The sequence below is a fragment of the Myripristis murdjan genome, chromosome 7, assembly GCF_902150065.1.
Source record: "Myripristis murdjan chromosome 7, fMyrMur1.1, whole genome shotgun sequence".
Lineage (NCBI taxonomy): Eukaryota > Metazoa > Chordata > Actinopteri > Holocentriformes > Holocentridae > Myripristis > Myripristis murdjan.
The window spans coordinates 34,609,651-34,623,712 of NC_043986.1; the positions used below are offsets into that span (position 1 = coordinate 34,609,651).

At 42.7% G+C, this 14,062-nt stretch overlaps 1 protein-coding gene across 2 annotated transcripts in view; it reads left to right on the top strand.

The window, feature by feature from the left end:
- igsf21b (immunoglobin superfamily, member 21b) overlaps nt 1-14,062 on the top strand; it is a 52,211-nt gene continuing 38,149 nt past the window's right edge. Inside the window, exons 1-3 of one of the 2 annotated variants that reach the window (XM_030056192.1) lie at nt 1-114; nt 1,406-1,505; nt 7,535-7,659. In XM_030056192.1, coding sequence (XP_029912052.1) covers nt 1,445-1,505; nt 7,535-7,659 — 186 coding nt within the window. In that variant the 5' untranslated portion in view covers nt 1-114; nt 1,406-1,444. Of the gene's footprint in view, nt 115-1,349; nt 1,506-7,534; nt 7,660-14,062 lie in introns of those variants that run through there. The other variant, XM_030056191.1, reaches the window with a different exon arrangement.

Here is a 14,062-nt window from a genome sequence, read left to right on the forward strand (position 1 = left end):
GAGGACTTGAGCAAGATTATACAACAGGAGTTTGGTGCTTTTAAAATGCATTGCACAAAACACCAAGCAGTCATCAACTCCATGTTAGCATCATTAGCCTCACCACAAGTTGAGGTAACTCACAACTCTGCATGCAAATTGTTTCCTTAATTTTTGGAGGAGATCCAGTGTAGCAGTCTTTGGAGTGTAGGTATTTCCTGGGAAAAATAGTGTACCCACTATTTGTACATCAAGAGTGTCAAAGGTGAGTTGGTGGATTGAGCACGGCAAGAGCGGGCAAGATAGGTGGATACAACAGACGGGCCAAACACAAAGCACAAGGCTGACAGCAACAACATTTATACTGCTGAAATTGTCATTTTGATGGCCAAAAAAGTAGGCTACAAATAGTCTCTGATAAAAAAAAAAAATAAAAAAAACATTAATGTTTAATTCCCATTCACAAACAACAACATTAGTATGGGTGTATAGGTGTGTGGGGATCGAGGTTATTAAAGGGATAGTTCGCCCCTTATGAAAAAAGGTATTATTTCACTTTTTTGCGCTTGGGCCGCCCCCCACGTGACATGAAAAAATGCCGCCCCAGGCGGTATGGTCACCACAGAGATGGAAGTAGATTGCATGAGTTGCTGTTCTTTGAACACAGGAACAAATAATGGAGGAAAAAAATAATATTCTCCAGAGGAGCCTACTAAAAGATAGCTGGCGAGTAATGCTGTGACTAGTTTCTTCTTTTCCTCCACTTTATCTCACATTTCTCTCATACCTTTCAGGCACCTGCCAGTTTATACTGCACACTAAATAATTCCACTGATAATTCTTGGCTGTTGTTGTTGTTTTTTCCCCAAAGGTCAATACTTTTTTAAACACCATTGCAGGTTGTAAAATATGTGTGCTACACATTATCCAACTCAAACTTTGTTTATTTATCCATTTGAGAGGATTAAGACAATTATTTTTCAGAATGTTAGCTGGGGGGAAGTCCACCTCAGTGGCAGGAGGCTAACAGTTAGCATTTGGAGCATCCAGCCAGTATCCAGCACTCAGTAACAATGAGAGGAAGAGAGCACAACTACTGTCCTACATCTTGGGGTGGTGACATAATATCATTTTTTTTTAATGGGTAAACTATCAATGTACAGACAACTGCACTGTTCATTTTTTTCTGGTTAATGGGTCTTCTATGAATATGGAAAACCTTTATGCAAAGCTCATTATGCAAGATCTAAATTACAGCTCATTATGCAAGATCTAAACAGCAGCTCTCTCTACATCCTCTTTAAAGGTAGAGAGAATGTAGAGAGAGCTGCTGTAATCCTCCCACTGTAAGCCAGAGCAGCAGAGTCAGCTTCAGTATGAAGGATGGAAGATGAAACGTTGCCGGCATCCTTTGCTCTGATAACAGATGGAGTATCTGTCCATGTGACCACCAGAACCCAACAGGATGACTGGTCTTCTTACTCTCTGCCTTCTCCTCGCTGCAGATATTGGCAGTTTAGCAGCTGGTAAGTGGAGGTTACCTAAAGCAATACTTTCTTTCTGGACATATTTCACATAACATTGTAATCAGAGGTGTGCTGGAGGTTAAACATAAGGAAAACACCTTTTTGTTGAGTTTGACACCTTGTAAGGCTGGCACAAATCATTTTTGTTTACACTGGAGGTTTTCAAGTTATGATTATTTTCTTTCTAAGTTGTGATTGTTGACATAAAACATTTACCTGCTTGTCATCTTATTTGATTTTGTGATTAGTTTGTGGTTTGTGCACTCAATATGCTTAACTTAATTATGCGTGCTTGACTGAGGACAGCACATTACCACAATTAATTTAGGGGATAAATCCACTACGAAGCCTTTTCATAGGGTTCCTCTAGGCTCTTTATGATAACATAAAGCTATAAATTTAAAATAACACAGCATTTTTTGTACAGAGAGTGTACAATAACATGTTAGCAGCTTAACAATGTGGCTTGAAAGCTGCAAAACATGCCATCTAGTAGTTACCCAGTGCTGTTTTGAGATTGATTTTTCTGAGGGATAAAGCACATTGTCTCACTGTGACCCGTATTGCTCAAGGTAATCTGGCCTCTAAAATGATTAAATGCTTGTTGCTGCTCAAACCTCCAACAAAGTGAATGGACGGAGCTCTGTGACCAAAGAAGGGTATTAACATGAGGTGAGCTTCCAGTATTTCACACAGATAGCAGCTTCGTTTTGGACATCCAAACTATTCGTAAAACAAAGTTAAGTGAGACCGTAACATGTCTGGGCTCTCTTATTTAAGATGGACAAAACACCCATGTCTATCTGGGGAGTTCACAATGAAAAGAGAGACCTGGCTCAGATAAGTCAGCCTTATTTCTTATGTTAGCTGGGTGGAAGTCCAGCTCAATGGCAGGAGGCCAACAGTTAGCATTTGGAGCATCCAGCCAGTATCCAGCACTCAGCAACAATGATAGGGGGCAAGTGAAATATCTTTTTTATTATTATTATTTTATTTTATTTTATTTTTTAAATGGGTTAAATATCCCTTCAAGAGTTATGATTGTTTGGAGGCTGGGGCCAGATATGATTGTACTGTGTTGTTTGGGCAATTGAACTGTTTATGGCTTTGTGTGCCAGTTCACCACAATACTACACTGATGACTTCCATCATATTACAGTTGATCATTTAGCCTGAAAGACCATGATGGGAATAAACCCAAAGACATTAATGTGCTGTCCTTCTCAGTTTAGCATGCATCTATGACTTGTGTTTTAAATTTGCCCACTAAAACTAATCCACAATAATTGCTTTGTGATGTTTACAGAATGAATCAGTTACCTTGGTTCATTCCCTTTTGTGTGTGTGTGTAATTTTAATGCTATTCTAATGTGGTGATCTGTCCTCCATATTATTTGTGTTGTTGTATGGGAATGTGTGTGTATGTACAGGCCAGATCTTAGTAAATTGCTGGCTCTTTGGACAAAAAGCTGGAAGGGGATTAAGGGGAAAAACATGGGAATCATGTCTGACGTCAGGGTGTAGAGGCTGGCATTGTGGAGGTGGGGCCTTCCATTATGGTACAGGAGATTAGACCGCCACCCAGGACTACCAAGCTGCCTTTGTATAAAGTCATGGGCTCTGTAAGCTTGTCTTTTGGTCCCAGCAGTTCAACTGATGGTCAGGGGTCTTTCTATAGACAGCTAATCCCAACCCAAGTGCAAACATAAACACTACATAGGGTTTAGTGTTATAGTCTTGATAATTATTCTGTTTTATGCATAGGAACTGCATGTGGTTTCTATTATTATCATTATGTATTTCTGCATTAACACGACAGATTGCGCCATATAAATCCAAACACAACGTTAATACTCAGAGTGAGAAGGATATTGTTGGTCCTGTTCTCAAATGTGTGCCTGTGCAGGGGATTAGTGCATCTAAGTGCTGTGCTATATGAGAGTAGATTCAGACAGCCAGGCTGTCTACTGAATCAGACATATCTGGTTTGAAACTGCAGCAATTGATGCTGAGCTGCTATATCTAATCTATGGTAATGAAAAAGTTACATTTATCTTTTCTCCTCCTGCTCCTACATTTATTACCATCCCACAAATTCATGACAAACATTATCATAAAGAAATGTATCAACTGCTGTACTTTGCTGTTGAATTTAATCACATCTTCTTAAGGGGAGGTAGTCAGTGAATAAAACTGGGATTAGTGAAAGCACTGAAAGGAAACATCTACCCTTTTAGCTTTAACGCTGTTAGTTGCAATGTACTGTGCCTTCATGGGCCTATTTTGTTGTTTGGTGATATATGTTTATCATCTGCATGGATAATGGCCCAAAATAGACAACATGACATCATGTCCAGGTATCTCCAGCACTTACAAAGGGGTATGATAGCAGAAAACGTTTCAGCAATTAATGTACAAAATCAACAGTAAACATAAAATGTCCAGTGCAGTGTGCAGGGGGTGTTATAGCAACTTTTTGGTATTTAAGTGACAAGATGTGACTGGGACATTTGGGAATGAGGTGGGGATGAGATGAATGTTATTAGTGGGTGTGTTGGACACTGGGATTGAGTCAATCAATCAGTTTTCCTCATATTGTTCCCTTTAAGCAGAGTGCCAATTATATTGTTCTCACTCTCATTACTATTTTGATGATGACTGATTGTGTGGAGTGAAAGACAGACAGAGAGAGAGAATACATACACATACAGTAAAGCTGCAAATCATTTTCATTTTGTGGATGAATATATGAATAAATTAATTTTGAGAGAATAAAATGCCATAATGCTTGCTTCCCCTCTTGTCCAAATAGAACAACAACAACATATTTGCTAATCTGTTTTTTTTTTTTTTTTTTTTAAGAAAATAAAGATGTGTAATCCTTCAAAGGACAAAAAACATGCTAGTTGCTGATTTCCAAGCCATGATTTTCCTTTTAAAATTGTAATGATATAAAATGTATCAAAGCTGAATGATGTTCATCTTTCAACACTAGATATTTTCTAAATCAGGCTATATGCATTTATCAGGTTCAAGAAAGTATGTATTAGATTGTGTAGAATTGCAGCAAAGGCAATGAAAAATAACAAATTTCCTCATCAAATTTGTTTTGGTTCCTTGTGTTATATTGTAAGCTCTTCGTTTGTGTAATATCTATGAACAACTCCCCTTGTTTTATCCTTCTTTTAAAGTCATAAATAATCAGACTTTCAAGTGAGAGCATTATGTCCTATTCACTTCATATGGAACGGACAGGAGGGTAAAGGCCAGGGAGATTCCAGACAATATGTCTCTTAAGTGTTAAGTCAGTTAGAAAGTAAATGAACAAGACAAGTTAGCTAATGTATTCGTCAAGTCTATAGTCCTGCCCTCCTGGTTGAAAATCGCACGTTAAAGTGCGCTTTTTGGGGTTGAAAACGCTGCGCTAAAATGCCTTCCTAGTTGAAATTGACACACTAAATTGCCCTCTTGGTTGAAAACGCTGCACCCCTAGTGCCCTCTTGGCTGAAAGTGCCGCACTAAAGTGCCCTCTGGTTGAAAATGTCTTATATTGTAATACAGTAATATGGCCCCATCTAGTTTTTGGTTTGACGAATGCATAAAAATCACATGAGCTCTTTTTTTCAGAGATGCAGGTAAGCAGATAGAGAAGCAGGGATACAGATACACAAATAAGTTGCAGAGATAGAGACAAGAACACAGAAGCTGCATATAGAGAGAATCTGCAAAGTTTCAGAGAAGATAAAGACTTCTGTTCATGGATCATTTTGAGGAGAATTGGCTATGAAAGCCCAGGTAGCTGTACCTTTGTCTCAATCTGGAAAATAATAAAAGTGATTTCACGTTGTTTTCATAATAAAATAGTTAATACATTTCTAATTGTCATTGTCATTTTATTTCTGTTCTCTCTTATGCTGTCTGCTATGTAGCCCATGTATAATAGAGTGAGTTGCCCTGCCTCTCCTCACTAAAATCTTTGAAGAGACTGTGTGGTTCTATCATGAACTTTGTTCAGTGGAATATTGATTTAACATATTAACAAATTCCACATATTTATATGTGTTCTGGTGTTCAACAGGCGAGGACACCCCCACCCCCGCCCCTGCTGTGTATTTGGTCACAGTAGAGTTGCAATTCATGAGGTTTTTTTGCACCTGTATTTTCACATAGCCCTAGACCTATAGGTCGGAGCACCACTGTTATTCAATCTAGCTTGATTTTGCTTTCAAAAGGCACCAGATTGATGGATTTAAATGTACAATTTTCAAAAATTTTCTCCTGGGGGACCAAGCCCCCGGAACCCCTAGGGAGAGTGCCCTTTTTTAATTTTTGCCCCTGCCCTTAAAAAATCCTGTGCACGCCACTGTTGCTCAGGATCGCTACATCTATCACTACTGCTTTCTTGTGCTATTTGTCAACCACCATCATGTCTGGTTGATTAGCCACTGCCAGCTTATCCGTCTGGATCTGGAAGTCCCACAGAATCTTGGCTCTGTTGTTCTCAACCACCGTTCTAGGTGTCTTCCATTTTGACTCTGGGACTTCCAGCCCCAATTCGGCGCAGATGTTCCTGTACGCTATGCCAGTCACTTGACTATGGCGCTCCATGTATGCTGTACTTGCCAGCATCGTTCACCCCGCTGTGATGTGCTGTACTGCCTGAGGGGCATCTTTGCACAGCCTGCACCCGGGGTCCTGCCTGGTATGGTAGACCTCGGTCTCTATGATGCTTAGGGCCTGTTCGTGTGCTGCCATGATCAGTGCCTCTGTGCTGTCTTTCAGTCCAGCCTTTTCCAGCCATTGGTATGTTTTCTAGATATCAGCCACTTCTGCTAACTGTTGGTGGCACATACCATGCAGAGGCTTGTCCCTCCATGATAGTGCCTCTTCCTCTTCCTCCTCCTTATTGGGCTTCTGCTGCCTGAGGTATTCACTTAGCAGGTCATCACCGGGGGCCATCTTCCTGATGTATTCATGCATCTTTGTTGTTACATTCTGGATTGTGGCTTTGATGCTCACCTGTCCTCGGCCTCCCTCTCTCTGCTTAGTGTACAGCCACAAGGTGCAGGACTTGGGGTGAAACCCTCCGTGCATTGTGAGGAGCTTCCTTGTCCTGATATTAGTGGCCTCTATCTCCTCCTGTGGCCAGGATATTACACCAGCGAGGTATCGTATCACCGGCAGGGTGTAGGTGTTGATGGCTCGGATCTTGACCTGTCCATTCAGCTGGCTCTTCAGGATCAGTTGTGGCTGACCTCCTTGCATCCTCATGGTTTCCATTTGTCTGCGGGATTCCAAGGTATTTGTAGCTGTCATGCACATTTTCTGTGCTGCCTTTAGTTCAACCCCTTCAGTTGTGACCATCTTGCCCCTCTTTGATACCATCCTACCACACTTGTCCAGTCTGAATGACATTCTGATGTTGTTGCTGTAGAGCCTGGTGATGTGGATCAGTGAGTTGATGTCTCGCTCATTCCTGGCATACAGCTTGATGTCATCCATGTAGAGGAGGTAGCCGATGATTGCTCCACTTCGAAGCCAGTATCTGAAGCCACTCTTCATGATGATCTGGCTGAGGGGGTTTAGGCCTATACAGAACAGCAAGGGGGACAGGGCATCTCTTCAGTATATGCTGCACTTGATGCTAACTTGTGCCATTGATGTTGAGTCATAGACACCTGCATGACACTCAAAGTTTTTGGAACAAAAGTTTTACAGTTTTTTTTTTAAGTTTTACTTTAACCTGTAGGTACAAGAGTAAGGATAAATTCCAAAAGAAATTCTTCCAGGAATTAAGAATACCTGTGAACATGCTTACATCAAGGTCAGTAATGCATCTTGAGTTGCATATAAATGAAAAATAAATAAATAAATAAATAAATAAACCAATAAATAAAAGATAAAATGCCTAAGGCCTACACAGCATAATAAAAATCATAGAATGTAATGCTATTAATTTTTTTTGAGTGTTATTTCCACACCTCCATGTATAATATTTCCATGTAACAAAATGCTTGTTTTACCACCAGGTTATTTAACTGTCACCACTGAGCCCCTGCCTCCTGTTGTCATCGGAGACACAGTAACCCTCAAGTGCAATTTCCAAACTGACGGCAGCCTCCGAGAGATTGTGTGGTTTCGAGTGAACACGCAGGTGAACCATGATACTATTGTTATTACTTATTATGCTATTACCTGCTCATTCTATGGTTGAAACTCCTTTGGCTTCCTCAGCCAATGATAAATGGATCCAACCATGACGTAAAAAGTACACCAAACAATTACACCCTTACTGTTCAGTATTAGAGGGCTAACCTCAACATAGCACACTACTGTTGTTTGCACTGTTAGTATGCTTGCTTCAGGAAGTCACTCTTAGAATTTCTTATTTTCTTTGATGACTGAAACGATTTCAAATATGTGCTTTTATAGGACCATAGTGTTTGTGTGTGTGTGTGTGTGTGTATGTGTGTGTATGTGTGTGTGTGTGTGTGTGCGCGCGCATGTGTGTGTGCATGCATGCATGCGTGTGTGTGTGTGTGTGTGTGTGTGTGTGTGTGTGTGTTTGTGTGTGCGTGTGTGCCCTGGGTGTTTGTAGTTTCTATATTCTTATTTGTGTGGCATACACAGGACTGGACTTAGGGGTCTGGGGGCCCATGGACTGGAGTCATTGTTAAGGCCCTACCTATACCATAAAACAATGAGCTATAACCACTCCAATCAGAAATGCATGTATTATGATGATGTACAGTACAGGCCAAAAGTTTGGACACACCTTCTCATTCAATGCATTTTCTTTATTTTCATGACTATTTACATTGTAGATTCTAACTGAAGGAATCAAAACTATGAATGAACACATGTGGAGTTATGGACTTAACAAAAAAAGGTGAAATAACTGAAAACATGTTTTATATTCTAGTTTCTTCAAAATAGCCACCCTTTGCTCTGATTACTGCTTTGCACACTCTTGGCATTCTCTCGATGAGCTTCAAGAGGTAGTCACCTCAAATGGTTTTCCAACAGTCTTGAAGGAGTTCCCAGAGGTGTTTAGCACTTGTTGGCCCCTTTGCCTTCACTCTGCGGTCCAGCTCACCTCAAACCATCTCGATTGGGTTCAGGTCCGGTGACTGAGGAGGCCAGGTCATCTGCCGCAGCACTCCATCACTCTCCTTCTTGGTCAGATAGCCCTTACAGAGCCTGGAGGTGTGTTTGGGCTCATTGTCCTGTTGAAAAATAAATGATGGTCCAACTAAACACAAACCGGATGGGATGGCATGTCGCTGCAGGATGCTGTGGTAGCCATGCTGGTTCAGTGTGCCTTCAATTTTGAATAAATCCCCAACAGTGTCACCAGCAAAACACCCCCACACCATCACACCTCCTCCTCCATGCTTCACAGTGGGAACCAGGCATGTGGAATCCATCCGTTCACCTTTTCTGCGTCTCACAAAGACACGGCGGTTGGAACCAAAGATCTCAAATTTGGACTCATCAGACCAAAGCACAGATTTCCACTGGTCTAATGTCCATTCCTTGTGTTTCTTGGCCCAAACAAATCTCTTGTGCTTGTTGCCTCTCCTTAGCAGTGGTTTCCTAGCAGCTATTTGACCATGAAGGCCTGATTCGCGCAGTCTCCTCTTAACAGTTGTTCTAGAGATGGGTCTGCTGCTAGAACTCTGTGTGGCATTTATCTGGTCTCTGATCTGAGCTGCTGTTAACTTGCGATTTCTGAGGCTGGTGACTCGGATGAACTTGTCCTCAGAAGCAAAGGTGACTCTTGGTCTTCCTTTCCTGGGTCGGTCCTCATGTGTGCCAGTTTCGTTGTAGTGCTTGATGGTTTTTGCGACTCCACTTGGGGACACATTTAAAGTTTTTGCAATTTTCCGGACTGACTGACCTTCATTTCTTAAAGTAATGATGGCCACTCGTTTTTCTTTAGTTAGCTGATTGGTTCTTGCCATAATATGTATTTTAACTGTAGCGACTATTATAATAAACAAAGAAGTCGCTGAGAGGCTGAGCTTAGGGTGTTTGCTGATTGTCCGACACGCTGTACAAACAAAATATTCGCTGAGATCAAAAAATACGTTTAACGAGTTTTATTATAGAATTAGAACAACTTATTGTAACGTGCTCAAAGTATAAAAAAAACAATCACAGCGATCAAAAGCAAAAACAGCGGTCAACAAAAAATACGGCCTCTCCCGTCACTCACCCTCTTTCTTTGTTATATCTCCCGCCGTGCCAGTGCCCAGGTGATTATATTAACTAGGAGGTTACCACCCATATCCCTGTGACCCAGTTGCTGTGATATTAACCAACAAAAAATAACAAAATATAATAACCAAAATAACCCAAATTTAAACCACAAAATTACAGTTCACCATACGTTACTTCATGGCTCCTACACACCAGCCCCTAATTATTGTGCTATCACTCAATAATTACCCACATTATGCACAATAGGAGTCATGAAATAAAAATAATCAATCCACATAATCACTTTACATTTCTTGTCTTCTTCCTTCCTCCCGATCCTGTGAAAAGTCATAAGTCAGTAGGGCCAGAGGTTACCAGCACATAGCCCTGTAGTGATCTGTGATCTTCACAGTCACTGTCAGTCAAAGTGTCAAAGTTTAAGTCAAAGGTCAAAGCAGAGGTCAAGGCATCAATCCACACCAGCCGCTCCACATCCAGCATCAGCTTCCTGTAGCAAACAGACCTTGGTTATAGGCCGATCCAGGCAGCTACTCTTTGTTTTGATGCGCACCTGACGCACAAAGCCTCTTCTGTCCGGAAAAGTTTGCAAGACTCGTCCTATGACCCAGGAGTTACGAGGTGCTGTGTTGTCCGCTATAAGCACCAGATCTCCAGGAACAAGGTTGCGCTTCACTCCTGACCATCTCTGTCTCTCCTGCAATTGAGGTAAGTACTCTTTAACCCATCTCTTCCAGAACAGGTCTGACATGTACTGAACCTGCTTCCATCGCCTGCGAGCATACATGTCAGCCTCCTGGAAGACTCCTGGTGGCAAAGATGGTGAAGCTTTCAACAGCAGCAGGTGATTAGGTGTCAATGCTTCCAGGTCATGAGGATCCATGGAAGCTTTTGTAATCGGTCGGCCATTGATAATGGCTTCCACTTCACAGAGTACTGTGTGAAGGCCTTCTTCATCCAAACTCTGTACATTCAAGGTGGAATTGAGGATTTTGCGGATTGATCTAATTAACCTTTCCCAAGAACCTCCATGATGGGAACCAGCTGGGGGGTTAAAAGTCCATTTTATCCCTTTCTGAAGGAGGACGTCATTAATCTGTGCCTGATTCCACTGCTCAATGGATGCCTTCAATTCACGTTCTGCTCCTACAAAATTTGTCCCATTATCAGAGCGCAATTCACGTACTTGGCCACGTCTCGCTATAAAGCGTCTGAGAGCATTTATGAAGGCATCAGTATCAAGTGAAGGTGCCACTTCAATGTGGATTGCTCTTATGGCCATGCAGGTGAAAATTACCCCATACCTCTTCACAACACTCCTTCTGCTCCTCACCTCAAAAGGTCCAAAATAGTCCACTCCAACCCGAGTAAATGGAGGTTCATCTGGAACAATCCTTTCGGAAGGTAAGTCTGCCATCTGCTGAGACACTGGCTGAGCATTCAATCGTCGACAGGTCACACATTTTGACAGAACACTCCTTATGGCTGCACTAGCTCCCGTGATCCAGTATCTTTCACGCAGCTTGGACAACATGTGGTTTCTCCCGCTATGTCCCACCTCTTGATGGACATGTCTCAGAATAAGGGTTGAGATATGCAAGTCTTTTGCCAGTATTATGGGATGTTTAGCTTCTACTGGCATAGATGACCTACTGAGCCGACCACCAACTCTCAGAACACCATCCTCCATTAGTGGGCAGAGTTTGTGGATGTGACTATGACCCTTGACACTTTTGCCTTTTCCCAGCATGGAGAATTCCTCTGGAAACCTCTTCCTTTGGCTGAACTTGATGATCTCCAGCTCTGATTTCTCCAGCTCCTCCACTGATAGACAACTTGGAGCCATCTTTCTCTTGAATGTTTCCATATCCTTCTCCAATGAACACTGTCGTTGTTCCATATCCAAGCCAGACTGTGCAAGAGCCATGTTCAATTGTTTCCTCTTCTGACAGAGAGATGAGAGCCAAGTTTTAAATCTCAAGATCCAAGCTACTGACTTTCTCAAACGGATCCAAGAGCTGAAGTGGTGGATCATGCGGGTCACTGCATCAGCCTCCTCGCTGGCCTGTAGAGCATTCACTGTGGCTGCCCTTTTGACCTCAGGGTCATCTGCTGGAAGTTGATGAACATCCCCAGGATTGACAGGCCACTCGTTCACAGGTTGAAGGAGAAAACTCGGCCCCGACACCCATGTTGCATTCTTGAGAAATGCATCCACTTTCACACCCCTGGAGGCGACATCAGCTGGATTACTTGCAGTTTCAACATACCTCCACTGAGAGGGTTGTGAAGCCTTGTGAATCTCTGTGACTCGGTTGGCAACAAAGACTCTGAACCTGGAAGTCTCATTCCTGATGTATTTGAGCACCGAAGTACTGTCAGTCCAAAACACAGAGTCCTGAAGATCCATGTGCAGCTCTTTCCTCCACAAAACATCAATGCGACTGGCCATGGTGGCAGCAATGAGCTCCATTCGGGGGATGGTCACAGGTTTCAGTGGCGCCACCCTAGCCTTGCCCATGACAAAAGCACTGTGTACTTGTGAGTGTGCATTTCGTGACAGCAGGTAAGTCACTGCTCCAAACCCATCTTCACTTGCATCACAGAAATGATGTAATTGTGCTGTAGTCACCTCGCCAAAGTCCAGAGGTTTCAGACATCTCATGATGTTATATTTCTCCAAATGGAAAAGTTCACTCAGCCAACTTGTCCATTCCTGAGCCACGGTGTGGGGTATGGCATCATCCCAGCCAAGTGCTCTCCTACACAGATCCCTTAAGATCTTCTTTGCAGACAAGACAACAGGACTCAAGATACCAAGAGGATCATAGATGGAGCTGACTGTAGAGAGGATTCCTCTCCTGGTGAGTGGTCTGTCCTTAACAACAATCTTGAACTTGAAGGTATCGGATTGGATACACCACTCCACACCAAGCACTCTCTCCACAGGTGGCAAATCCTGGTCCATGTTCAACCTTTTCATGTCTTTAGCTCTGTGCTCTTCAGGTATTGCAGCTAGAACACCCCGTCTGTTGCTTATCCACTTTGTGAGTTGGAATCCACCTTTAGCACAGATCGCAACGAGCTCATGATAAAGAGACACAGCTTTCTCCTCTGAAGCCGCAGACACAAGACAGTCATCCACATAAAAGCAATGTAGAACCTTATCCACTGTTTCCTGGCTGAACTGTCCTTTGTTGTCCTCTGCACATTTCCTGAGAGCAAAATTGGCACAGCTGGGAGAGGACGTTGCCCCAAAGAGATGCACCTTCATCCTGAAGTCCACAAGGTCTTGACTTAAATCTCCAGCAGGCCACCAGAGGAACCTCAATAAATCGGCATCCTCTGGTGGTACTCTGACCTGGTGAAACATTGATTCCACATCCGCCATGATCACAACTGATTCTTTCCTGAATCTGCTCACCACTCCAATCAGCGAACTGGTAAGATCTGGACCCTGTAAGAGATGAGCATTAAGTGATGTTCCTTGGAAACTCGCCCCACAGTCAAAAACAACTCTGATCTTCTTTTTTGTAGGATGGTAAACACCTTGGTGCGGGATGTACCAGACCCTGCCATCACTACGTTCCAAATCCACTTCAGGCACCCTTTCAGCGTAGCCTTTGGCAACAAGATCATTCATGAAGGCCGTATAGTCAGCATGAAATGAGGAATCCTTCTGAAGCCTCCTTTTCAGGTGCAAGGCACGCTGCTCAACGATTTTTCTATTATTTGGCATGCTAATGTCCTTTTCCCTCAATGGCAAATTGATCTGATAATGGCCATTGACCTGCTTTGCTGAACTTGTGACCAGCTCCATGAATTTCCGATCCTCCCTTGACATGCCAGGCTGTTCGTCCATGCTGCATTCGGGGAAGTCTGCCTTAAACTGCTGTTGCCAAAGTTGGTCCAAATCCACAACTGACACTCTGTTCACTGTTAACTTGGGCTGCTCACCATCCACAGCATCACCACTGTCTCCTTTCAGTGGCCCATTCACAGTCCAGCCCAGCATTGTCCTGATTGCATAGGGTCCATTTCCAACACTGCAAATGACTTGCAAGGGTTCCAAGGCTTTAGGAACATTTGTCCCAATCAACAGTTCAATCTCTGCATCAATCTCAGGCAAATGAACATGCTTTAAATGAGGCCATTTCTGAATATCACTCTGTTTTGGAATATTTCCCTTGTGAACAGGCATGTATGCTTGTGTATAAGCCTTGGGCAACTCACAGAAATGCTCCTCAGTCAAACTAGCCACTTCCAGTCCTGGCACAACATGGCTACTCACAATTTTCTCCTGGCCCATCGTCCGTAGCAAAATATGGACTTTCTTT